The sequence below is a fragment of the Cydia splendana genome, chromosome 20 (assembly GCF_910591565.1).
Source record: "Cydia splendana chromosome 20, ilCydSple1.2, whole genome shotgun sequence".
Classification (NCBI taxonomy): Eukaryota; Metazoa; Arthropoda; class Insecta; order Lepidoptera; family Tortricidae; genus Cydia; species Cydia splendana.
This window is the reverse complement of record NC_085979.1, coordinates 4,230,759-4,257,679: the sequence shown is the minus strand read 5'-3', so window position 1 is coordinate 4,257,679 and position 26,921 is coordinate 4,230,759. Positions and strand designations below refer to the sequence as shown.

At 38.1% G+C, this 26,921-nt stretch overlaps 2 protein-coding genes across 3 annotated transcripts in view; one reads left to right on the top strand and one right to left on the bottom strand.

The window, feature by feature from the left end:
* LOC134800789 (protein lev-9-like) overlaps positions 1-17,760 on the bottom strand; it is a 208,112-nt gene extending 190,352 nt beyond the window's left edge. For both annotated transcript variants that reach the window (XM_063773342.1, XM_063773341.1), the window contains exon 1: positions 17,677-17,760. In XM_063773342.1, the coding sequence (XP_063629412.1) occupies positions 17,677-17,719 (43 nt within the window). In that variant the 5' untranslated portion in view covers positions 17,720-17,760. The remainder of the gene's footprint in view (positions 1-17,676) is intronic.
* Positions 17,761-20,422: 2,662 nt separating this feature from the next.
* Positions 20,423-25,314, top strand: LOC134800703 (xanthan lyase-like). Its single transcript, XM_063773204.1, has 3 exons — positions 20,423-20,528; positions 21,597-21,733; positions 22,793-25,314. The coding sequence occupies exons 1-3, from the start codon at positions 20,438-20,440 to the stop codon at positions 25,193-25,195; spliced, it is 2,631 nt and encodes an 876-aa protein (XP_063629274.1). The 5' UTR covers positions 20,423-20,437; the 3' UTR covers positions 25,196-25,314.
* The last annotated feature ends 1,607 nt before the right edge of the window (positions 25,315-26,921 follow it).

The window sequence follows — 26,921 nt, the reverse complement described above, 5'->3', positions numbered from 1 at the left end:
TTGCGTGAATGTAAGTACGCATGCATGCGCTCACCCGAACAATGTTAACTTACTTCTAATTCTCATGTAAGTGAATTGTACAATTCTTATGAGAAAATAAAATTCTTTAAACCCAAATTAGGGTCGAGTTTCACAGTTGAAGAAGATGGCGCTCTACGGTAACGTTTATGCTGATACTTTCACACTTCGTCATAGCAAGTTTGTTTAAAGTTAGCTTGGTTAGACTCAAAAAACCTGAAAAATTCTGGATGTTGCTGAAGATCGCATTAAGTGAAGACAGAACACTATAATGAGAGAAAGAGATAGGGGAGGGAGAGAGGACGAGAGAGACAAAAAACCGGGCAAGTGCGAGTCGGACTCGCGCACGAAGGGTTCCGTACCATAATGAAAAAAAAACGGGAAAAAAATGCAAAATAAAAACGGTCACCCATCCAAGTACTGACCACGCCCGACGTTGCTTAACTTTGGTCAAAAATCACGTTTGTTGTATGGGAGCCCCATTTAAATCTTTATTTTATTCTGTTTTTAGTATTTGTTGTTATAGCGGCAACAGAAATACATCATCTGTGAAAATTTCAACTGTCTAGCTATGACGGTTCGTGAGATACAGCCTGGTGACAGACGGACGGACGGACGGACGGACAGCGAAGTCTTAGTAATAGGGTCCCGTTTTACCTTTTGGGTACGGAACCCTAAAAAGACTTACCAGTATAGTCGGTGCGAACCTTAGCTATAAATCTCATAGCACACTTCGCTTAAAAACCAATTTCATCGTACGAAGTCCGACGGATTTCATCGTCCGACATTTTATATCGATAACAAATAAATTGCTCTATTTTTCATTCGTGTCACGCCTCTATCACCACAGTTCTGTCACAGAATAAATAATAGTACTACCGTACAGAAAGGAAACTGCCTACAAAACCGAAGTTTGTTTTGGAAACTCAAAATCCCATACAAAATTACACTTAACGCAAACGCGTACGTCACGTGACGCTATCGAATGAAATTTACACTAGGTGTACAGGAGGTCTTCCCATATATTCAGATTCTATAAAAAAAAATACCGGACAAGTGCGAATCAGACTCGCGCACCGAGGATTCCGTACTTTTTCGTATTTGGGTCATTCTAAGTTAAGAGGTAATCGCTTATATGAAAAAGTGGCACAACATAAATGTTGAATTTTTTTTTTTTTTTATTGGAAAAAGGTAAACATTTGACCACAATCTCACCTGATGGTAAGTGCCGATGCAGTCTAGGATGGAACATGCTTACCTAAAAGATGTCTATTCACTCTCGATTTAAAGAGATCCAAGTTATAGTTGAATGGGAATAGATTTGCAGGAAGTGAATTCCACTCCTTAGCCGTTCGCATGATAAAGCTGGATGCATAGCGCTTAGTTCTAATCAGTGGCAGAGTAACGACGTAAGGGTGAAACGCAAGTCCGCGTCTAGTCCCACGGTGGCAGAACGGAGATGGGGGGATTAGATTATGTAATCCCATCGCACACTCCCCGAAATGTATCCTGTAGAATACCGATAAACAATCTACCTTTCTACGGTGTTCAAGGCTCTGCAGTCTAGCCTCTACCAATCCCGCATCTCCAATAAGCTTCCTAGCGCGTTTGTCTATGGAATCTAAGGCGGCTAGCTGATACTTGGCGGATCCATCCCAAAGGTGGCTGCAGTACTCCATACACGACCGGACTTGAGCTACGTAAAGCTGAAGGAGCTGCCCTGGTGTGAAGAACCGCTTGACCTTAGCGAGGACGCCTAATCCTTTAGCTGCAGATTTGGCCAGAGATTCAATATACGCCCCAAAGTTCAGGTTAGACGAGATACTCGTGCCAAGTAGCTGAAGATGGTTGGATATCGGTACGGATACATCCCGGAAAGTCGGAGTCAGGCCGAATGGACTCCGTTTGGCAGAGAACAGACACGCCTGCGTTTTGGTAGCGTTGAATTTGACCAGGTTTGCGTCACCCCAATCGGACACTGCCTTAAGTGCCAAATTCAGACGGTCTACCATAGCTCGTCGACAAGATTGCACCTCCTCTTTTTTGGCCCGAGCATTGGAGAGATATCTGTCCACGACAGTGCTATCGTCGGCATAGCCAAAAGTATCTGGGACTAGCATATCGTTGATATGTAGCAGAAATAAAGTCGCGGACAGAACAGAGCCCTGAGGAACGCCGGCATTAATAGTCCATTGGTCAGATGTGTAGCCATCTAACACCGCCCGAATGGAACGTTCGCTCAGGAAATTCTCAATCCAGTTGCACAGACCAACTGATGGTAACCCATATGCTGGAAGCTTGCTCACCAAACTTGCGTGCCAGACCCGGTCGAATGCCTTAGAGACATCGAGAGATACCGCAAGGGCTTCACCGTGCCTCTCAGTTGCCTCGGTCCAAAGGTGAGTAGCATGCACCAGAAGATCTCCAGTCGAACGACCCCCGCGGAAGCCATACTGAGAGTCGCTGAGTAAATCGTTATCCTCTAGGTATGATAGGAGCCGCTTGTTCAGTACACGCTCCATAATCTTGCAGAGTACGGAGGTGACTGAGATTGGACGGTAGTTGGCTGGGTCTGAACGACTACCTTTTTTGGGCACAGGTTGCACGTTTGCAAGCTTCCAACACGAGGGCACTACTCCAGTTTCAAGCGACAGACGGTACAAGCGTGTTAAGATTGGAGACAACTCGGCTGCACAGTTCCAATTTTAATCTAATTATACAATATTTTTATTGAAACAACTCTTTTATGTATATTTGTAAGCTATAATAATCAGTCATTTTTTTAATTATTTACCATTTTAGAAGGCACCAGGGGAGAGACCGTACTTTTCCTATGTAATAAAGAGAGAAGGGTCTCTCCCCTGATCTCTTTAAAAACATAAACAGAATCGAAATTTTGACCAGCCGTCTTACAAATTCGAGCAAATTAAAGTGTAATGATTTATTTAAACAAGAATTCATACCTCCACTGTACATTTTAGAAAATTATGCGCCAGGGGAAAGACGCCAGGGGAGATACTTTTTCATGTCAAATCAGATATAATTGTCAAAATATTTATTGTATATAATTAAAATAAAGTATTTATATAATCTATGCATAAACTATAGTAAATATACAAATACAATTAAGTATTTATATCAATAATTTTGAAATAAAACTGACCAGGGGAGATACCACTTTCATAAAACAACATTGTCAAGTAAAGAGGTCAATGATCAAAATGACTGACAATCGGAACCAAAAGATGACTGTCGCAGAGTTGGTTGTTAGTATTGAATGAAATGCATTGCTATTGGGATTAAAATGGCAATAATTAAAATTATAAACTCAGTATTTTTACATTTACATAATGGCCAGGGTAGGAGACATAGAATTTGGGGGACAAAATTTAACATAGAAATTTTTATGAAAAAGAAAAGTTTAAAGGATTTTATTAATAACATTACAATCAATATTTGTTTTAATTTATGAAGTATACTAAATTTAACGGATTTATGGGAATTCCATCTGGATAAAATTACTGATTGATTGAAAAACCTGCAAAGGGATAGGCCAGGGGAGGGACATTTTGCATGTTTGAGGTGCAATTGTGACAAAACTGAATTAATTAATTAATTGAAATTGACTGTCTATAGAGGAAATGCAATCTTTTAAGGGAAATTACCATAATTTATTTAAATTGTTTAAGAAAATTATGGATATGTATCATGGACACCGTTAATACCTCTTAACTTAGAATGACCCATTTGTTGTTATAGTGCCAACAGAAATACATCATCCTGTCTAGCTATCACGGTTCATGAGAAGCCTGTTGACAGACAGACGGACAGACGGACAGTGGAGTCTTAGTAATAGGGTCCCGTTTCTACCGTTTGGGTAGAGAACCCTAAAAACGACATCAAAATAAAAATCCTAGCCCGACGTGCCCCTGCAATCGTTCAGCAAAGGATGTACAGTCGCCATCAGATATATCGGGGCGGATAAGGCGCTCACAAATATCTGAACACGTCTCTATTGTCAAGGCGTTAGAGTGCGTGTTCAGATATTTTTGAGCACCTCGGACGCTCCGATATATCTGATGGCGACTGTACAAACATGGCCACATCGGTAGACCTTATGCCGTTTGTAATAAAGTTTATAATTGTCAGTTAACAGAGATGGTACGACTAGGATTTACCGAAGTTTTTATTCCGCCATTTTTCTCGCTCGACAAGCCAAAATCGAGTGTATTTTTGAAACAAAGGAACGGCTTTGTAGCGGTTCTGCTGTGTGCCCAATTTGGTCACACGACAGTCATGTCACCACTACATATAGGCAAATATAGGTATTGTGATTCACCTAACATAATTCTAAGCTTTATATACAGGGTGGCCAAAAATGCATTCCCGTTGCCTGGGAGGTTTTGGGATTATACTGACACACTTTTACTACCAACCCCGAAATCGCGAAAGAAATGTACTTATGTATTTTTGTTTAGGCTGTTTCATACATTCCGGCCAATCATTGTGTATGGGAATATTTTTATAAATAGTATATATTAATACCTCTTTGTTTCATATTTGTCTATTACAAAACTTATCTAGTAACCTATGTACTAGAATCCATAGTGGTATATTCTCTTTGCTAGAATCATGATATCATTGATATCTAATCTATCGAATTGTACCTTTAAACTAGCAATTCTTGTTTATTTATATATATATTTCGGGGATCTCGGAAACGGCTCTAACGATTTCGATGAAATTTGCTATATGGGGGTTTTCGGGGGCAATAGGTTCTATCTCTGGGAAGACGCGCATTTTTGAGTTTTTATATGTTTCTCTCCCAGATATTTTCCATTAAGCTAAAATCAACTACCTATTTTAATTTATTTCAAATTCGCTACTCACGGTCCATAAAATGACTGGAGTACAGTCAGCAGCAAAAGTTGCTAAGCGGGCCAGGTATTCAAAATTATCTTGACGCGACTTTATTGTTAAGAGAATAAGAGTGTGTCAAGGTAATTTTGAACACCTCGCCCGCTTAGCAACTTCTGCTGCTGACTGCACAGGTATAATCCGCATTCACCTAGATTTGAATCCCGGTTTTCAGTAAAAAGCGGGCGGCCATTTTAAATTACTTCCCCGTATGCGTTTTTCATTAAATTTATCTCCGTGCAATATTTTAACGCGATTTTATTAAAAGTCACGTATCCAGTATATTTACAAGCTTGAATTAATGGGCATGTTGGCAATGTAAGAGATGATATATTGCAAATTCTGTAAAAAATACTGTACCTACAGTCAAATAATTCAATTTCCTACCCATTTTGTGCTTTGTCACTTTGACAATAGTATGAGGTCTCTAACGACTTTCTTATTGATTTTCACTGTGACACGGTACATTATGGATCGGTAATTAAATTATTTGACTCTACATGCCTAATTGTTTACTAAGCGGTGGTGGCCGAGTGTGTCTGACGTCCGACTTTCAATCTGGAAGTCGCAGGTTTAAAATGTTTAAATCCTGTCTCGTACCAATGAGTTTTTCGGGACTTTGGTATGTACGACATAACATAATTATGATATTTAGCACTAACTTTTTGGATATGGAAAACATCGTGAGGAAACATGCATACATCTGCGAAGACATACTAAGGTGGTGTAGTCCCCAACCCGCATTGGGCTAGCGTGGGGACTGTAACCCAAGCCCTTTCGCGCATGAGAGGTTTGTGCCCAGCAGAGGGACGTATATAGGCTTAATTATTAATATCTGGGAGACCGAGCTTTGCTCGGAAAACATATAGAAACTCAAAAATGCGCGTTTTCCCAGAGATAAGACCTAGCCAGATCAATTTTTCGCCACCAAACCCCCATATAGCAAATTTCATCGAAATCATTAGAGCCGTTTCCGAGATCCTCGAAATATTAGGTCATTACCTATGAAATTGGCGTTTTGTCCGGAGAATTTCAACGAAACACGAATTTCCATACAATTAATTTTGCGGATATTTTTTTGATGGCTAATTCAAACCAAACAAAATTTTTCCAGTAATTTTTGACACCTTTAAGGTATGTTTTCAATATCTCCATTTCTTGAAAATTGGTACCATTAGAAAAATATAAGTAATTTTAATACTCGAACCGACAGCACATGAAAAGACCTATTTTCAAGGCTTAATTCTGAACACTTAACAATAAAAAATAACAATTAATTGTATGTAAAATCGTTGTTTATTGAGTGCACTGTAGTTTTATTGTAATTGTGTATGTACTTTTGTAAAAAAAAAAAAACTAGGATCAGACTTATATCTATGAACAAAAACGCCAATTTCATAGGTAAGGACCTAATATATAAATAAATATATGTCGGAGAAGATGGTCCTAATGGCGGGTGGGCGCATGAGCGTTGTACCTCGATAAGCTTCTAATGAAACATAAGAAATCAAAATAACACTTGAAATAAAACACTTAGCTAAATGGTTAAACAACGTTAGATTCTATAAGCTTTCAGAATAATCCTTCAGGTATAAGCCTTCAGGAACGTGGCGAGTTAGGCACAAGGTATGGCTAACGATAACGTCCGATCTCTAGCGCGGTCCGATCAAGAAGAACTACCAGCGGCGGAGCCACACTGCTCCCGCCTCCAAGTCAAGTTGGCAAACCTGCTCGACCAGTCTACCAACATAAAGACAAAAATGCCACCTCGTACCGAACTTCACTCAAGTTAAACCATGGTATAATAATATACTCCGCCTGGTACTCCATTCCCGTCTTTTCTAGGTCACCTAACTGACACAAGCCTACGTCATCATGCGACAGCGCTATATGATAATATGCGATAGCGCTATATATAGCGGCCATGTTATTGTGACGTAGGCCTGTGTCACTCTGGGAATAGAAGACCATGTTTTATTAGACTATGAAGTTAAACTACTTGACGTTCCAAGGCCTTTTACCTGTCAACTTAGTTCAACAATACGCCAATAGACGGCGTTACTCTCTACGTTATGAATTTCGTTACAATTAAACAATACGTAGTCAAACATTGCTAATCGATTATAAACAGGCGTCTAAAACTGTAACGCTGCAATATGTACGTCCTTCTGGAGTCACGCTCCGACATATACAAGAATTGCTCGTTAAAGGTATAAGATGTGTTAAATAGTATATTGGTTAATGTTTTCTCATAGTGTTTTATGGACAATTCGTCATGTCTTTTCAACCAACTCTAAATAATAGCCATCGAGACATCGTAAGGATACTACAAAAGGGTTACTTATATAAATATCTGCCTTGGATTTTTGTTTGCAATGCCTCATTGTCATACCACCATGTCACGAGACAAAAAACCTCAATAAAATATCGTTAAATATCCCTAACCTCACCCGAATCTAAATATTTCGGGAATTTCATGAGAATTTTTTGCATAATTCCTTGAGATTGGCCCAAGGCGATTGGGCCTAAGGGTGGTATTCCATCAGTCTAATATCTTGGTCCAATGTCATTGCGTCTCACTCTCTCATTAAGCAAAATGTGAGACAAAATACACATTGGACAGGTCGGATACCACCCTAATACACAAAACCTTTTATCAAAGCCCATTATAATCAGAACTCTATACCCGTACTAACTATGAGTAACGGGAGGTCTTGGTAAAACTGGGGGTTAAAAGAGGGGGTTTGGAATAATAGGCCTTATTAGCATTACAAGCTTGATATATAGCTAAGATTAAGAGGTTTAAAGTACAGTAAAACCTGCTTAAGAAGATTTTGAGGGGACCACGTATATAGCGCCGAATTTCTAGTGCCGGTATCTTCTTGGGGTTGTGGTGTAGGGTTTTTAGGGTTCCGTACCCAAAGGGAAAAAACTGGACCCTATTATTAATACTCCGCTGTCCCTCCGTCTGTCTGTCACCAGGCTGTATCTCAGGAACCGTGATAGCTAGGCAGTTGAAATTTTCACAGATGATGTATTTATGTTGCCGCTATAACAACAAATACTAAACACAGAATATAATAAATATTTATGTGGGGCTATACAGCAAACGGGATTTTTTTGCAGGTTTTTGCGTAATGGTACGGAAGCCTTCGTGCGCGAGTCCGACTCGCACTTGGCCGGTTTTTTTTTATTATTTACACAATATAACACACAAACAATATTTTCTTTAAAGCTTCACCAAACTGCATGAAAGGTGAGTTTGTAGGCGAAAAGAAACACTCTTTTCTATTTTTACTATATTTTAGGGTCCTCTAGACCCATAACTAAAAACTTTATACCGCTTTAAAGTGCTATAATAAATTGCCCTAGCATAAAACACGGCATATGACGAGATAAGCTGACTAGCATAATACGTGTGCATAAAAATAGTCACGCTGCACTTCTAGTTAAGCGCTACAGGGCTTATATTTCTTTTTATGGTTTCGTGTTTAAAAACTTCCGCATTCCGTTTATGTTATATTTTTTTGAAGTGATAACTTCTTTAGCGGCACTGTGCACTTTTTGTGATGGGGAAAAAATGTTAAACTCGCGACAGCGTAAGACGTAAGACGCTTCGTAAAACGGACACGTGACCTGATCGAAAAACTGTTACAATGTCATTGAGTTTTTACTTCTGCCGGCACTCCCGGAGTGCAACCCGTTGTTTTTTACAGTACATCTGGTCCATTACGACACCCAATGCTATAATAACCACATTACGTAACGTAACTACGTCGAAAATATAAGGGCCATAATTATGCGCTGTAAAACGTTGTACGATACACGTGCGAATAGGTAATTCACAATTCGTGTAGATGTATAGTTCGACAGTCGACACTCGTTGAATTTATATCGTAAATTACATTTTTTTTAACACTTTAACATATGAACTAAGGTGTATTCGGGTATTACCGAATGTCGGATAATTCCGAAATTCAGATGAAAATCACCCTTAATTCCATCATAATAAAAGTCTCTTTCGGAATTATCCGACAGTTTTCGACATACGGAAATACCCGAGTAAACCTTACTAGAGTATGACCAAGGTAACTCTGAATGGCATTTGCAATGCCAAAGTATGGCAATGTCATCATTAACCACTTAAGATATATTATGAATAATATGAATGACCATCGCCACTATAAAGATTTTGTAATTATATGACATTGCAAGTTAAATGAATACTTGTAATAAAGGTATATTCCCCTTAACACCTCCTTCCCGGCTTCCACCCGGTTATACACGGGTACTGGCTTTTTTAAACTGACTTATAAAGCCTCTTCGATACCTATATCTATATACAATATGGTCCTCCCAACCTCATATAAAAAAGGTTCGTCCCATTTAACCGCTTAACTTCCCAACTTTCACCCGATTAAATATACTCCGTTAGCAGCTTTTATTAAACTAACTTATAAAGCCGCTCCTTTCGATACCTATATCTATAACCAAATTTATGGTCCTCCCAACCTCATATAAAAAAGATTTATTCCACTTAACACCTCCTTCCCAACTAACTACACCCCGTTATACCTGGGTTACTACAGGTACCCGGTTATAACCGGGTCCCGGCTTTTGTTAAACAGACTTATAAAGCTATTACCTACTCGTTATCCCACAGGAATATCGCGGAATATCCCACCCCGTCCGGTGAGATAAGGCATTCGTAAAGGATTACTGTATTTATCATAGTTGACATTTTAATACACACCACAAACCCTTATTTATACGGACTTAAAGTTCACTTTTGCTTAAATGAAGTGCACAAATCGATAACTTAAAAGGAAGATTTTATACAGCCTACATATACTTATTACAAAAGCATAAGGTTCAGTTTTGCGTGAATGGAACGTATGTAAAGGTGGTGCGTTAAGCCAGGACTTAACCGTTAGTGGGTAAAGGATTCTCGGTTCTCATTAATCTAACAGTGTGTTTGTTTTGTAAAATGGATGTCACGTATCTGCTTTGCAATTCAGGACTATCTGTTGACCGTTTAGACTTATTTTGAAGCCACTATGCAAACAAATGGTAAAATAAATTGAGTGTATATTTGCCTGTATATATTTTGTTTAGCTTGAAAATTTATTAGGTACCTGATTTTTTTGTGTTTTTATTTTCGTTCCATGGAAGACCCGATTCGATCAAACGAATTTAAAATATGTTCCGGAAAACACTTTTATTGTTTTCTTTGTATTTTAAGTGCTTGTGTGCGTGACACATATGCTATATACATACGTATTATGCCTATACCTAGAGTTATGGTCCATTTCCAATATACATTAGATCTAAAGAGATATTAAGAGTGCGAATTTTCATATAAGTACTTAATTACGTATGGATTAGAAGTGACAAGGTGCATGTGATACCTTTTGAATCGCAAAGCTCTATATCCTGCGATGTCGGCTTACTATCCGCGTTTCACGTTTGTTCGTCACCGTCGTTTGCATAAATTGTATTTAAAATAAAGTAAAACTCATCTTATAAAAACAAAATCTGAAATAGTTATTTGTTTTACAAGGGGGCAAAGTTGTTGTTTAACCGCTCGTGCTAATATTGATACCCGAGCAAGCGAAAGATTCCAAAATTGAACCACGAGCGTAGCGAGTGGTTCGAAAATAGGAATCTTGAGCGTTGCGAGGGGTTCAAAGCACGAGGTTTAAACAAAATTTGCCCCCGAGTGAAACACAAAATTTTTCACCACACCAACCCGAGGCAAATATTAAATGTTAAATATCAAATAAAATCAAACCAAATAAAATCCAAAGGAATGCGATTAAATATTTATCATCCAAAATCATCATTTAAAAGTCAATTCTACCAGCAAACATAAGAAAACAACTCAAAATTTGCATTTGATTACTTTGCCTCACATGTGAATAAAATACCTTTCCGAGCCTTTCCGAGCTGGTGTGGTGAAAAATAAAATAAGCAAGAGTACCAAACATTCGTAAAACATAAAAAAATGGAAGATAAAAACGAATCATTTTTTTAAATTCCGAATAGCAACGTTTTGTTACAAAAAACGCACAGAACACAAACAGCGTCGAACACTTGAAGGCAATCAAACGCACGATCCGTCATCAGAGAAATAATTAACGAGCCCCATGCCATTCCCATCGTTTTACGCAGGGCTCGGAAACCGTTTTATTTTTCAAACCGGTTTTGTTCTTTCACCCGGGAACGAATAGTATTTCGTTTCCGTTTGCGGTTACCGGTTAAAGAACTGTTCTATTAAGATACTGATTTATGCCTAATTTGTTCGCCTTCCTTTTTTGTGGAACGAAATTAACCGGTTACATTGAAAATATCGAAGCGAGATAGAACGAGTAAGTATTGCTATCTCTTTCACGTATGACAACGAGTTTTACCGAGAGTCTCCGAAAGCAATGAGTAACCGGTATTATATCGTTCCCTGCCAACCATAAAGTTCCGTTCCTTCTTCTTACCGGTTAGGAGAGAGAACGTATTTTTTTAGTTCGCGTTCCATCAATTAACCGGTTTTATAATGAACGAAATAATATAACGGTTTTGGAACGATATTAACAGGTATTTCAATACCGATTCCGAGCTCTGGTTTTACGAATTTAAGGCTCAGGATAACCAGTAACGCTGCGTCTTACGTAAGCGAACAACTCGCGAACGCGACGCGGCGAGGCGCGGCGCGGCGGGCCCAAGGCGTTCGCGTTCGCAACGAGATCGCCCACGTAGGACACTTCTATAGGTATCAAAGGATTGATTCACCCCGCGCCGCATCGCTTCGCTTCGTGTTCGCGTGTTGTTCGCCCACGTAGTACGCTGCGTACCACTACACCTTATAAAAAAGCGCATCCAGCTTTATCATGCGAACGGCTAAAGAGTGGAATTCACTTCCTGCAAATCTATTCCCAGTCCACTATAACTGGGATCTTTTTAAATCGAGAGTCGATTCTAAATCGAATGTCTATTCAACATCTTTTAGGTAAGCATGTACCATCCTAGACTGCATCGGCACTTACCATCAGCGTGAGATTGTGGTCAAATGTTTACCTTTTTCCTATTAAATAAAAATCGATCTAGCCCAACAGTAAGCTCAATAAGGTAATATTAATTAGCCCGCTATATAAAGGCCTCCTGATGTTTATGGGACATTTCCTAAGAATAAGACCCGTTCTTCATTGCTTTTTTTTTTTTCATTTTTCCTATTGTTACATTTTTTACGTGTCTCAAGGTCTCACCAAACTGGTCCAATTCACTAAACTCTCTCACGACGAATAAGAACACACGAACAACGAACAGGAGAAAATGGCGCAAAAACGGAGCAAATGGAAATGATTGTCCAATTTGTCAAGCCTAATGGGTTCCGCATTAATAAATATGGCGCGAGTAATCCGGGCATCGATCACCCGGTTGAAGTTACCCGGATCAAACTAGTTTACTTATTTATATAGAGAGTTACTGGGAGTTATAGAGAGAACTCTATGAATAGAGTATCAAACTGAGAGTTCAAACTGGTTAATATATGTTAATTTAATTTTAAATCGTTATATAAACCAATTTTGTCATGCCAACTTAAAACTTTTAGAGTAGTTAGTTAGTTAGTTACATACTTGATAAAAATAAAAGACAAATAAAATAAAATTCTAATCTATTTGATTCAAATCTGTCCACCAGCATTCAGAATAAATGGGTAATATTAACACTGAAATCTGGGAGAACTAGATGGCGCTATATGGCGCCATGTTTAGGAGTCACAGTTTCTGACTATTAGCGGAATCGCTAGACTCTGACCCCCATTTCATCCCGTAAATAATTGTTGAAAAAAAGCTGCCTTACTGCTGCCACAAAATCAATTATTATTTAGTACTATTGTACTACTCTACAGAAAGGACACTTCCTAGAAAATCGAAGTTTGACAGCGATTCAGGGACGAATCATGCTGTCCCTTTCTAATGTATGGCACTATCCCTTTCGGCTTTTTAGGGTTGTCAAAATTAAAGACATTATCTTATCTGTGGTCGTGCACGCAAAAGGAGACCAGTGGTGCCAACCCTAATAATTGCTCGGAGCAATGCTGAGCCTACCGGAGCCGAGTTTTCCCGAAGTCAGGAGTGTCTTCCCACTGCTGCTGCTAAACTGGTTAATAAATATAGGTTCCGCGTTAATAAATATGGCGCTAGTAATCCGGGCATCGATCACCCGGTTGAAGCGATCCGGTTGTTTCCCGGTCGAACTAGTTTAGTGCGAGTTGTGTACGGAGTAAACTTCATGAATACCGTACATCTATAGTTCACTTCTACAACACGGTATTTGACTGTATTTAAAATAAATTATTTTACAACATGCATGAAATAAAGCACCATAAAATTAATAGATAAACGTAGACTGCAGTTATTTTTAGACACAATTTCTATTTTAAAACCCGTATAAAACTATAAAGAGTAGGTAATTTGATTGTGACGTCACATGCTAGTGTTTCATATAAACTCCATAGTAGCAAAATCGTTTTGACAGTTTGTCAGTTCGAAAAAAGAAACTGATTTGACAAGTAGTCAAATACCCTACTATGGTCCACAACTTAAAGACGTAATTAAGTTTACAGTATATCTGGTGCTTCATTACGACACCTTGTGCTATAATAAGCTCATTACGTAACTACGTCGAAAATGAAATTTAAAGTAAAGGGCCATATGTACTGTAAAATGTGTCCCAAAAAATGACAGTTTTGTGACGCATTTTCACATACATTTTGTATGGACTTGCACTGTCACTACTCTGACACCCAAAATATGTATGAAAAACTGAACACACTTTTTTTCTTCGTTTCATTCAATGTGTCATATTTATTATTATTTATTAATCGTGACTCTGAGTCTAAATAACCCAAAAGTTAATGATTTTCCTAAAAAAGTAAATGGCATATTTTTTTCTGGAAACCCCCTTCTACGTTTCTGAAGCACCCTTAGAGCATTTAGTAACTGGAGATGTCATCGCTGTCATTTTCTGTACGGAACAGTCTGCCGATTTTTGCGGGGGAGGAGACGTCAAATGTATTGCTATTTCTACATGATTTGTACGTAACGTACAAATAGCCATGTCAGTCCATACAAAAGTTTGTACAATTATGCAAGTTTTTCGGCAAAGGGGTAAGCCCTTAAAGGCGACTCCAGTTATTAAATGCTCTAAGGAAGCACCCCCACCCCTCCCCGTTATCGACTCGTCCGTCGTCGTTTATCGCCGTCGATAAGACATCCGTCTCGCTGACAGGCATTTAATGTCAATTTGGTTTCGTTGACAGCCCTGATTGATTCAAGAACGAATGTCAATATTGGCGGATTATAGGTGTACCGATTAACAAAGAAATTGAGGTGGTTTGGTAAGAAGTTATTATGATAAGGGTACTTTCCTATATTAAAAGGATTTACCAAAAAATTACATATTGTTAGACAATTTTTAGGGTTCCGCACCTAAAGGGTAAAAACGGGACCCTATTACTAAGACTCCGCTGTCCGTCCGTCCGTCCGTCCGTCTGTCACCAGGCTGTATCTCATGAACCGTAATAGCTAGGCAGTTGAAATTTTCACAGATGATGTATTTCTGTTGCCGCTATAACAACAAATACTTACTAAAAAGTACGGAACCCTCGGTGGGCGAGTCCGACTCGCACTTGTCCGGTTTTATGTATTCAGAGACAATAATATTAACATGTTGACTTGTATTTTTTGTATAAAGTGTGCCAAAATAAAAAATTCTCACGCAATTTTCCACTTATGAAGTTTCCGTTCAGATTAGGGATTATTATTTGTACTCCATTTTGGATTTCACGGGCCTATAAATCCCGGTCTTTTATTATGATAGGCTTGCGTGGGGATATAGATCCAACACGTAGAGGCCCCTTGGAGAGCTTTAATGTCATGTAGAACGCCTGCTGGAACCCGTTCACAGGTGCAACAATAAACACCCATGAAACGGTCTCAGCAGGCATTGGGACTATTGTAGAAAAAGTGAACAGTATACCGGTCTATAGATTAAAGTGTGGGTGGACAATGAGACTGGGTTATTGTAGAGAGGTCGGACACCTGCCATAACAATGTTTTACACGTTATCGAGGCAGGCGGTGACTTGCCGCTGACTAGATGGGCCCCTGAAACTGCCGTCGCGAAGACGGCCAGGAGCAACATCCGTGTGAGCGGCTCAGGGGTGTCGAGAAGTGTGCGCCGCTTTCTACCCAGTGGCTGTTACCAGCCACTGTGCCAACTCGCGTCTTATGCATCTTTCACTTCCACCTTAGGGATTATTATTATTATTCTATGTTCGTAGAACTAGACCAAGAAAAGTCTGCAACGATTTTGATAGCACACGCAGTGCAAGTGTTATTTATACGTTATCATTTCAAAGAAGTTTGACGTTTAACATAACACTTGCACTGCGTGTCCTATCAAAATCGTTGCAGACTTATCTTAGTCTAAGATAGGGTTCTTTCCTATATTATCTGGGGGCACGGCAGAGTGCCCCCGCCAAGACGAGCAAAGCGAAGGGCAGGCACTGCCTACCTTTTCCGTTACCGTTTCGTTTGGTCACTGATGATCATCAAACCCTTTAGGGTAGGTACTTTCTGAAGTCCTGGGATGCTGAAATTTGGTGTAATATAAAGAGAACCGATATTGTTCAAACTTGTTCGAGAGATCGGCTCACTTTGTATTTCGTCAACCTTACCCATTGGTATACCAAAAAAAAACCGGGCAAGTGCGAGTCGGACTCGCACACGAAGGGTTCCGTACCATTATCTATAAAAACGGTCACCCATCCAAGTGCTGACCCCGCCCGACGTTGCTTGACTTCGGTCAAAAATCACGTTTGTTGTATGGGAGCCCCACTTAAATCTTTATTTTATTCTGTTTTTAGTATTTGTTGTTATAGTGGCAACAGAAATACATCATCTGTGAAAATTTCAGCTGTCTAGCTATCACAGATCACGAGATACAGCCTGGTGACAGACGGACGGACAGACGGACGGACGGACAGCGGAGTCTTAGTAATAGGGTCCCGTTTTACCCTTTGGGTACGGAACCCTAAAAAGAATTTGATATGTTATGTTATGATATACACCGTGTTTTTATTGAATTCCGTTAACTTCGGGGTATGGTTAAGTACGTTTAAGAAAACTAAATGGCATATATAATTTTGAAAAAAAAAAAATTTTTTTGCTTTTTTTTTCAGAAAAAATAATATTAAAAAGTAATTAAATGTAGCATATAGCGTTGTTGTAACACGGGCATTACATTTAACTAAACCAAAGAATTGAAATCTGTGACATATCAATGTCAATTCGAACATCGATCGACCGAGATTTTACTTAAGTTTAGTAGCAAATGTATGAACTCATTCTAAACACTAATCAATATGTAAACCGGCCTTAAGGCAAGTGTACAAGCTTGTTGCCTTATAGGAAAAAAATAAAATATTGATTATCTTCGAAATGGAGTTAATTAGAATATCGGTGTCTTTGGGAAAGTTACTTGATTTAAGCTCAGGTATGCACCCTTGAAATTAACGGAAATCAAAAAAAACACGGTGTAGGTAAGTCCAGACATCGTAAATATTATAGCATTTTCGGTGCAGCGGAGTGGTGTTAACGGAATTGGTATAAACAATTTCAACCCTAATAATTATTTAGCGTTAACTACGTTAATATTAACCTTAATTTACCATTTCAGTTGGAATTATCTATACCAATTCCGTTAACACCACTCCGCTACACCAAAAATGCTATAAAATTTACGATGTCTGGATATAACCTACAAACTTAACTGTTTTTATCACTACATTCCCAAATTGTACCTGACTAAACACATGGTTTTTTACTTAAATATGTTCTAAAAACATTTTAGAAATGTGGTACCTTAAATCCTATATTTAGGTAGCTACTTAAACGATCGACAACATTATAAAAACACTACAAATTTAAATATTTATCAAAAAAAATCTTTTTCGTTATATTTTGTAATATTAAAAATATGCTCATATTGATATCGATCATAATATTAAAACCTCTGAAAGAAATAGGTACAAAAAAACAACAATATTAAGTATACATACGTATGTGGGCATTTTCACTTAAAAGTGTATTACATTTACTTTCTTTCGAAAATCTATCAACTTTTGGGTTATTTCTACTCAGAATCGCGAGAACTATTGATTTAAAAAGAAATAAATGCGTCCCAAAAAAAATTCAGTTTTGTAACGCATTTTGTATGAAAAACTGGGGACACTTTTTTTCTTTGTCTCATTCAATAGTACTCGTGATTTTGAAACTAAACAACCCAAAATTTGATAGTTTCACAAAAAAAAGTAAATGGTACCATTTTTCTGAAAACCCCCAGGTGAATCTAGACTTATCATTATCATTATATGTTATAATATAGGTCTAAAATATTTAATCTAGCAATTTCCACGTCTTTAAAAAAATATTTGTAAAAATAAAACGTCTATTTTCCACTTACCATAATAAAACAATAATATAGATAATATCATAATAAAAGCACCTTTTATAACAGAAACAGGTAATCTACAAAATATATTACCATAATATTACAGTCCCATATCAAAAAGACAGCTATACTCCCAAATCATTTCGAGATTCTGACACCTAAACATTAATTGATATTTCAAAAACAAACTATACACCGTGTTGTCACTTAAGTAGAATAATAAAGGACTTACCAACGACGACCATGGCAAGCAGGATAAGTAGTACTTTCGGCATTACACTTGGGACACTAAAACATGGCGGGCGTCCGGGGCGCGCGCTCAACGCGATCTGAGGCCGCCCCCGCGAGGAGGGATGAACGGCACATTCAATTCACAAACGAAACACGAAACCAACGTAATCTGAACCCCGTATCCAGTATGTATCAGAACGAAAGGCAAAGAAAGAGACCCATTAATGTTTAGGTCATACTGAGCAACTTTTACTATGGGACAAACCCCGAAAACGCGGAAAAAATATTGGATGTTTCATACATTTTGCTGGTCTGATGTTGAAACTTCCTATGGGAAAGTCATTTTTTTTCCGCGTTTTCGGGGTTGGTCCCATAGTAAAAGTTGCTCAGTATGACCTAAACATTCATGGGAATAATGGGTCTCTTTCTTTGCCTTTCGTTCTGAATTTCGGATACATACTGTATAGTATTTCTTCTTCCTCGCGTTATCCCGGCATTTTGCCACGGCTCACGAGAGCTGGCAACTAATCCCGAGAATTCACGTAGGCACTAGTCTTTACGAAAGCGACTGCCATCTGACCTTCCAACCCTGAGGGGAAACTAGGCCTTATTGGTTAGTCCGGTTTCCTCACGATGTTTTCCTTCACCGAAAAGCGACTGGTAAATATCAAATGAAATTTCGTACATAAGTTCCGAAAAACGTATAATGGTATTTGACTGTATTTAAAATAAATGATTATACACCATGCAAGAAATAAAGCACCAGAAGATTAAGATAGAAACGTAGACACAATTTGTATTTTGTCTAAAAATAACTGATGTCTACGTTGTGTAAGTGTTATGACTACTAGTCAAATCAGTTTCTTTTTTCGAACTGTCAAAACGATGTGCTACTATGGAATTAAAACACTAGCATGTGACGTCACGATCAAATTACCTACTCTTTATAGTTTTATAGGAGTTTTAAAATAGAAATTGTGTCTAAAAATAAATGCTGTCTACGTTTCTCTATTAATCTTCTGGTGATTTATTTCTTGCATGATGTAAAATAATTTATTTTAAATACAGTCAAATACCCTCGCGTTTTGTACACATATTTAGTGATATGAACAGGTCTACCATGATAAAATTTAATCTGGGGGCACGGGAGTGCCATCAAGACGAGCCAAGCTAAGCGCAAGGGCACTACCTACCTTTTATCGAAGTGCTTCGTCGTTTTTTAACCCGTATAACGTATAAGGGCTTGGATTTTAAGAGATAATAGAGTTAGACAAAGAAAAGTCTGCTGCGATTTTAATAGCTCACGCAGTGCTAGTTAGTGTTATTTACACGTCATAATTTCTTGGAAGTTTGACGTTTAAAATGAGACTTGCACTGCGTGCGGGGTAAGTGGAATATTGCACGGGAGTCTATATATTCACGACAGCCGTAGGCTGGAGTAAATTGAATACTCGAGTAACAATACTCTTATCCCTGGAACTACACATAAAAATTTTCATCACACTTTCAAAGAAAAAACTAAATTTTAAGTGAAATATTATCACGGTGTTTTCAATCCAAACTATGCGTGTTGGGGAGGTATAAGGGCATTTTAATTTAAAAGTGTACCATTTAGGTTTTTTCGAAAATCCATCAATTTTGGGTTATTTTTACCCAGAATCACGAGGACTAATGATTCAAAAAGAAAAAAAATGTGTCCAAAATAAATGTCAGTTTTGTAACGCATTTTCACATACATTTTGTATGGACCGTTACAAAATTGACACCCAAAATTTGTATGAAAAACTGGAGACACTTTTTTTCTTTGTCTCATTCAATAGTACCCAAAAGTTGATGTTTTTTCGAATAAAAGTAAATGGTACCATTTTTTTCTGAAAACCTCCATAATCAGGTCTTACCATAAAGTTCTACCTCCCATCACGTAGGCCGTATAACCAACCGGGGGTTGTTTCCCATAAAGACAGCCTGGTGACAGACAGACAGACGGACAATGGAGTCTTAGTAATAGGGTCCCGTTTTTACCCTTCGGGTACGGGACCCTAAAAATTAAAACAAGTTACCTTACTTCCATATAGAATTACTTACATACTCCTCTTTATAGTTCCGCCCTCTGTAGCCACTCGTTTTACGTAAGAGAGCATTTCACTAGTAAAAGTGAATGAGAACATGAAATTATTGTTCGCTGGTGGTCTAAGTAGTTTCGGAAAACACCGATAGGTGGCGTTTATAGTTAAGTTAAGAAAGGCTTTATTTAGTTCCGGAAAATTGTCATAGATGGCGCTGATATGAAAGAGATGGAGCTGTATTTAGTGCTTATTATAATAATGCTTATTTTCTCAATTCCTAATTATTGTTTAAGAATGTGGATTATGTATATGTATATTTAATTATAATTAATTAAAACTAATTATTGAAGGGAAGATTGAAGGGAAACGAGGACGTGGGAGAAGGAGAATATCATGGACACGGAACATAAGAGACTGGTTGGAGGTGGGCAGTACAGAGAAACTAATTCGCATGACTTCAGATAGAATGGCATATATACATAAGGTCGCCCGTAATGGAGAAGGCACTTAAAGAAGAAGAATATTTAATTAAACGCATATTTCTCACTGCTTCTTTATTATGAGTATTATGACTATAAAATATGTGCTTTTGGTACAAATCTAAATCGAAATGTCACATTATTTTTATATTTCATTGTTTGGATGTAGAAAATCAATAAACTAAATCGCAGATAAGGTTTTAATACCGAACAGTTTATGTTTGCACTCTTTTACCTACTGCTGAGAACCACTGGACTATGGGGTTTGATAATCAGCAAAGAAATATTGGATTTTGGCAACGATTTCGGTAAGTTACTATAAATAGGGATGAAAAAAATCACGCAAATTTAAAAATGGCGGTTTACAGAGTATTTAGAGAATTCGTTATTTTACTTTGCGTGTATTAAAAGGCGTATCCAGACTAGTCAATTTTTCGCCAATCTGATTCAATAAATAATTCTGAGGTGCGCACGCAAGAATACCAATTTGTGACGCCAGTATTTTCGTTCTGGGGCATTATTTCAATTTAGAGGGCTCTAATATCAGTCTAAAATTGGAGATTGACGCCAATTTCATTTCTGATCAAATCGACCGATTTGATCAGTCCCATCTGGATACCACTTTAGTGCAGGACACTTTCTGAAGAGTCAGTGATATTTCCTAAGTTTCTAATTAATCCAAAAATTTCTTAAACCTAAGTTTGTAGGGTAATGTACCTCAAAAAGAAAAATCGGAACACTAAGCGTCACTTGCACCATTTTAGTAACCCGGGGTTAACCGTTTAAACCGTTAACCCAGTGTCAAATTGTTCTGGTAACCTTGGTAACTCCGCGTTTAACCGGATAACCCCGGGTTAGGTAGTGGTGCAAGTGGCCCTAATAGGATCACTCGTGTGTCTATCCGTTCGTCTGTTACAGATTACAGCCAGTTAATGCGCAAAATAATTAAATTTTAAAAATTGTACAAAATAAAACTGATTTTTAGGGTTCCGTACCCAAGGGGTAAAAACGGGACCCTATTACTAAGACTCCGCTGTCCGTCCGTCCGTCCGTCTGTCACCAGGCTGTATCTCATAAACTGTTGCAGCTATAACAACAAATACTAAAAAGTACGGAACCCTCGGTGGGCGAGTCCGACTCGCACTTGTCCGGTTTTTTTATTCTTTATAGTTTCGCCATCTCCGTCTATCCGTCTGTCTCATCGTTCGTTTGTGCAATAACGTTTAGACGTCAAAGTGTTAAAAACGTACCTAACTACATACCTAATACGTACATACCTAATACCTATCAAAATTGAAATGACAATTGAAAAAAATAGCTTGTTAGCCATATGGTAGGTTTTTTGGATTTTTGTGCAATTAATTTTTAAATTTTAGACCAAAATGAAGTTGATGCTGCTTTCCAACGGGTATACCTCCAATATGAAGGCTCTGCGGAACCCCAAGCGACTTGGAAACCCCAAGCGACGTGGAAACCCCAAGCGACTTGGAAATCCCAAGTGAAGAAATCTCAGGTAACAACTTGGAGGCCGATTCTAACATTAAAATTTGAACTCGATTTGTTATTGTTATGATACGATTTTAACGAGACTCACAGTGAGTCTCGCGCGCACCAATGACTGCGAGGGAGATGACTAAAGGTACCGCCCGAATAGGGAATATTACGCGAAACTCTGCGAAGGGGGCGCCACTACCATAATTACTCACAATCTGAGGGTCTACTGCAAACGAGAGAGTCGAAATTTTGTTATTTAATAGCTCTTGCATATTCGAGCGATAAAGAGGCAGATAACTGAGTTTCGATTTTCGCGTTTCCCGGTAGACCCTTTGTAAACAAACCGCCTTGGTGTATCCATGTCATATTTCATTGTCTGTGAAAACTTAAAAAAAAATAGTTTGCACGGTATGTATAAGTTACTCTATGGTTTACGATGGGTGCTAGTGCTGCACTCTGGCGGCAGAACATTGCAGTAATACTCCCTATTCGAGCGTTTCTTTTATTTTTTGCCATTTTTATATATTGTGACCTTTTTTTCCACTTTTGTGTTATATCTAGTCAGGATCGCAAGCCCTTTTTATCCATTTTTTATCCTTATAGGAGAAAAAAAGTGTCCTAAAATTTCCATACATTTTTCAAACTTTCCTTTTTGTTACCGCCATACAAAGTATATGGGGAAATGGTTACACAATAGGAAAAAAACTTTGGGACATATTTTTATCCCATTAGGATCGAAAGAGGTCGTAATTCTGAGTAGAAATAACACAAAAGTGACAAAAAAGGTCACAATATATAAAAATGGCAAAAAATAAAAGAAACGCTCATTTCAGACGACACCCCAGCAATACTGCTTTGACATTTGCAGCAGCAATGCAGTTGGCAACAGTAATGTAGCGCTCCAATACTGTTGCACTAATGCTTCCGACTGCATTACTGCAGAAAACGTCAAATTTATTATAATAGGCTTGATAAGATGTCCTTTTTGACATTGTAACGCAACTGCCGACTGCTTTCCTGCTGCAAATGTTACTGTACCTTGCATAATATTGTCTAATGATATTTCTGTGGTTTTCAGACTTTGTTATCGCCATCAGAATCAGTCATCTTAGATGAATTTGATGACATATACAAAAGTTACCGAGCTCTATTAGTTTCTGACAATTACGTAAAAACTAACACCGCTATATCCAAGTATGTCAAAGCCCTGTCTAAAGACGCTACATATTATTACAAAATACTAGACCAAAGTCCTGATAGAAAAGTACTTTGGCCAGAAGCAGCCAAGGAAAAATCTTCGGGTGCTTTAAATACACAGTTTCAAAACTTGCTAAAACTTGCATTAGCTTATGGTACTAAAGGAACATATTATTATAAAGATGTGGTTCTCCTTTCAAACATAAAAGACTGTTTAGAGTTCTTGGTATCGCCAAGACGGTATGATGGGAAGGTGCGATACGGCAACTGGTGGAATTGGCAAGTCGCAATACCGACAAGGTTTCTTGATATTCTAGTAATAATTAAAAAAAAACTAAAAGTTGAAAAATTAAAAAAGTACACAGATATTATTAGTACTTACGTTCCCGATCCATACCGTAAATTTAACAGCACGCTTGGAAATAAAATGTATCCAATTGAATTCTCTAACAATAAGGCATCAAGTTCGCAGATAGTTGAACTAGCGAGAGTTGTACTAGGCTTGGGTATTTTGCAAAAGAACTTCACAAAAATATCTGAATCATTAGACAGCATTGTCAAAGTAATGGAATCGGTATCTGAATCAGATGGGTTTTACAAAGACGGCTCCTATATTGAACATAAAGATATTCCTTACACCGGATCGTATGGAAATGAGTTAGTTAAGAAAATGGGTGAAATTCTTGAAATTACACAAAGATCTACATTTGCTATTCCTCGCGACCAAGTAGATCCTATTGTAAAATGTGTAGAGCGCGCTTTCCTACCCCTCATTTATCGGGGAGAAATGATAGCAACAGTCAGAGGTCGAGAAGTTTCTAGAGAACCTTCATCTTTAAATCCTTTAAAAGGATCCCACGTCATGTACACTTTATTGACTGTAGCAACATTCGCATCAGCTAAGGATAAGAAAAAACTGAAAGAATCGGTAAAGTACTGGACAAAACAGAATCAGGATTACTATTTATTAACAGCAAGAACGTACAATGACTTAGTATTGATGACCAGTTTATTAAATGATCCCAGCATCGAGGGAGATAAGTTCCCATTTGTTGGAGCTAAAATGTATGCATCAATGGATCGCTTTGTTCAACAAACTGTCAAATACACATTGGGTATAAGTTTATACTCCAACCGTATTTCAGCGTTTGAAGCAGGAAATTTTGAGAATAAACGCGGATGGCACACCGCTGATGGTGCTGTATATCTATACAATTACGATGACGTTCAATTTAGGAATGCCTATTGGCCAACAGTTGATCCATATAGAATTCCAGGGACAACAGTTGATACTATGGAGCTGATGGATGAATTGACAAGTTGGCAGTCCTTTGTATCCAAGGCAAAGTGGGTCGGTGGTGTAGCCAACGGCAATCAAGCGGTGGTCGGAATGAATTTAAATAAAGAAGGCTTTAAAAATAATAACCAATTAACACCAATGAATCTCAAAGGAAGGAAATCTTGGTTTGTAGTAGAAGGGCAAATTATTGCATTGGGTTCTGGAATTACTGCAAACACGACAGCATCCATAGAAACTATTGTAGAGAATCGACTTTTAAATGATAGATATAAATATGAAGTTTGGTCAGATAAAGGTCAAATTAACGCAGGGCCAAAAAGACATTCTGTAAACTGGTTACTACTCCAATCAAGTAATCAACGTTCAAGTATTGGTTATTATTTCCCTAATAAAGAAACAGTAGATATAATATTTGAACAACGAAGAGGAACTTACAGAGATCTAAATGAAAAATATTCAAGAACTAATTTTGCATACCCAGGTACTTATTGCAAATTTATAATTAATCATGGATACGAACCATTCTATGCTAACTATGCGTATGTATTACTGCCAGGAGTCACGAAATCTGAATTAAAGGAGTACGCAAGCAGAGCAACTGTGAACATTCTCAAGAATTCAGCTCAAACTCAAGCTGTTGAAATTAAAAGCGAAGGTTATTTAGGTATTAATATTTGGAGCGAATCAGGTGGTATAATAGAAGGAATAAGTAGTAATAAACCTGTATGTATTATGAGACAAACTAATGATTGCGAACATAAATATATCTTGTCAGATCCATCGCAAACAGACCAAGTAATAACAATAAAAATACCAGACTTTTCTAGAATAGTAACGATGTGTAAGGGAATAGAATACGATGTAATAAATAAAGAGTTTGTAATAGATTTCTCAAAAGCTAGAGGGGCCAGCAAGCAGTTTATTGTCGAGGTTTTAGAAGAATCAACGGAATCGGGCGAGATAATTACAATGTCATTAATTTAGCTTGATTAATGATATTGATACTTGACTTATAAGATTTTTGATAGTTCAACAATCTCGCACCAGTTGTTATACCCTTAAACTCATCTTTATCTACTATAAGTACAAATATCTTCGTGCAACACGGAGCTACTTCTGCCTAGCTACAAGATCAACTGATCTAGCGCGGGTAATAAAACTAGTTGGGCTCGGATTTTAAATTAGACCGAATTCAGTCGTGCGAGTGAACACAGCAGCAGAAATAATGCCTAATTGCTCGGTTTTTTGTTGTAAAAAGAGGTCGGGGACATCAAATTTACAAAAAGAAGGTGTTACGACGTGTTGGAAGACAAATATAGTTATCGTCAAACTAGTATTGCACTATACTGATAGGTAATAGGTACTGCCGGCCTAGCCAAGCTGTCAATCGCTATCGCTTCTACAACGAAACGCTTTGTGTATCTTTATCACTCTTCCATATTAGTGCAACAGTGACAGTTGCGTTTCGATCGCTACGGAGCGTAAGCGATCGGCGTCTAATAAAACATGGTCTTCTATTCCCAGGGTGACACTGGCCTACGTCACAATAACATGGCCGCTATATATAGCGCTATCGCATATTATCATATAGCGCTGTCGCATGATGACGTAGGCTTGTGTCAGTTAGGTGACCTAGAAAAGACGGGAATGGAGTACCAGGCGGAGTATATTATTATACCATGGTATGATACTTTTCCTCGCCCAACGGGTTGGCATAGCCATCCAAAGGGGGAACGCAGCCAGCCTTATGGGAACCCTTCCACAGGGATCGGACCTGGGTGATCTAGCCTAATATATACATATATACCCATGTTATGTTTTATTTATTTTTTAGGTATTAGTTTTTTTATTCTACTGTTACTGAGTAAACTTGGTTGCCACTATACACGTGTTAATTAGCCATATTGAAGGCACAATCTAATAAAAAAAAATAAAAAAAACTACACGTGGAATGTATTTATTACCTAAATAATGTCAACATACATAATTTTCATGATTTACTATTAATTAAATAAATTTTAAAATATTAAACATATTTTATTTCCCGTAATGTTTCGGAATCATCAATCTTAACCGAAAACCTCTTTACAATAAAATTATATACGCTTCAAATATACTTAACTATCATTTTATTACTAGCTATAAGGATGACACACGCTAGACCGGGCCGAGGCCGGGCCGGAGCTTCGGGAGCTTCGTTTTCTATGGAAAACACCACATGATCACCGATCAGCCGTCATAGAAAATTACATGTCGGACGCCTCGGCCCGGGCCTTGTTAGGCTTATTGAATATTAATTAGAACACCAAGGGGTAGGGTTACACAATAGGGTAAACCGGTCTAGATAGAACGAAGCAGTTATTGTCCTTCGCCGAGATGAGAATATATCTCGCCTGTCCCCAAGTGGCGCTGTGTCAGTTCTTTATGATCCAGTATTCGGTGCCGTCGGTCGATAGGGTAGGGTAGGTAAGGTACAGGGGGTAAGGTAGGGTTACCCTATAGGGTAAACCGGTCTAGATAAAAGGTCTAGTCTAGGTAGGGTAAGGTAGGGAGGGAGGGTAGGGTAGGGTTACACAATAGGGTAAACTGGTCTAGATAAAACGAATCAGTTATTATCCTTTGCCGAGATGAGTACATATGTACCCCGCCTGTCCCCAAGTGGCGCCATGGGAGTTCTTTATGATCTAGTAGTCAATATCATCGGTCGATA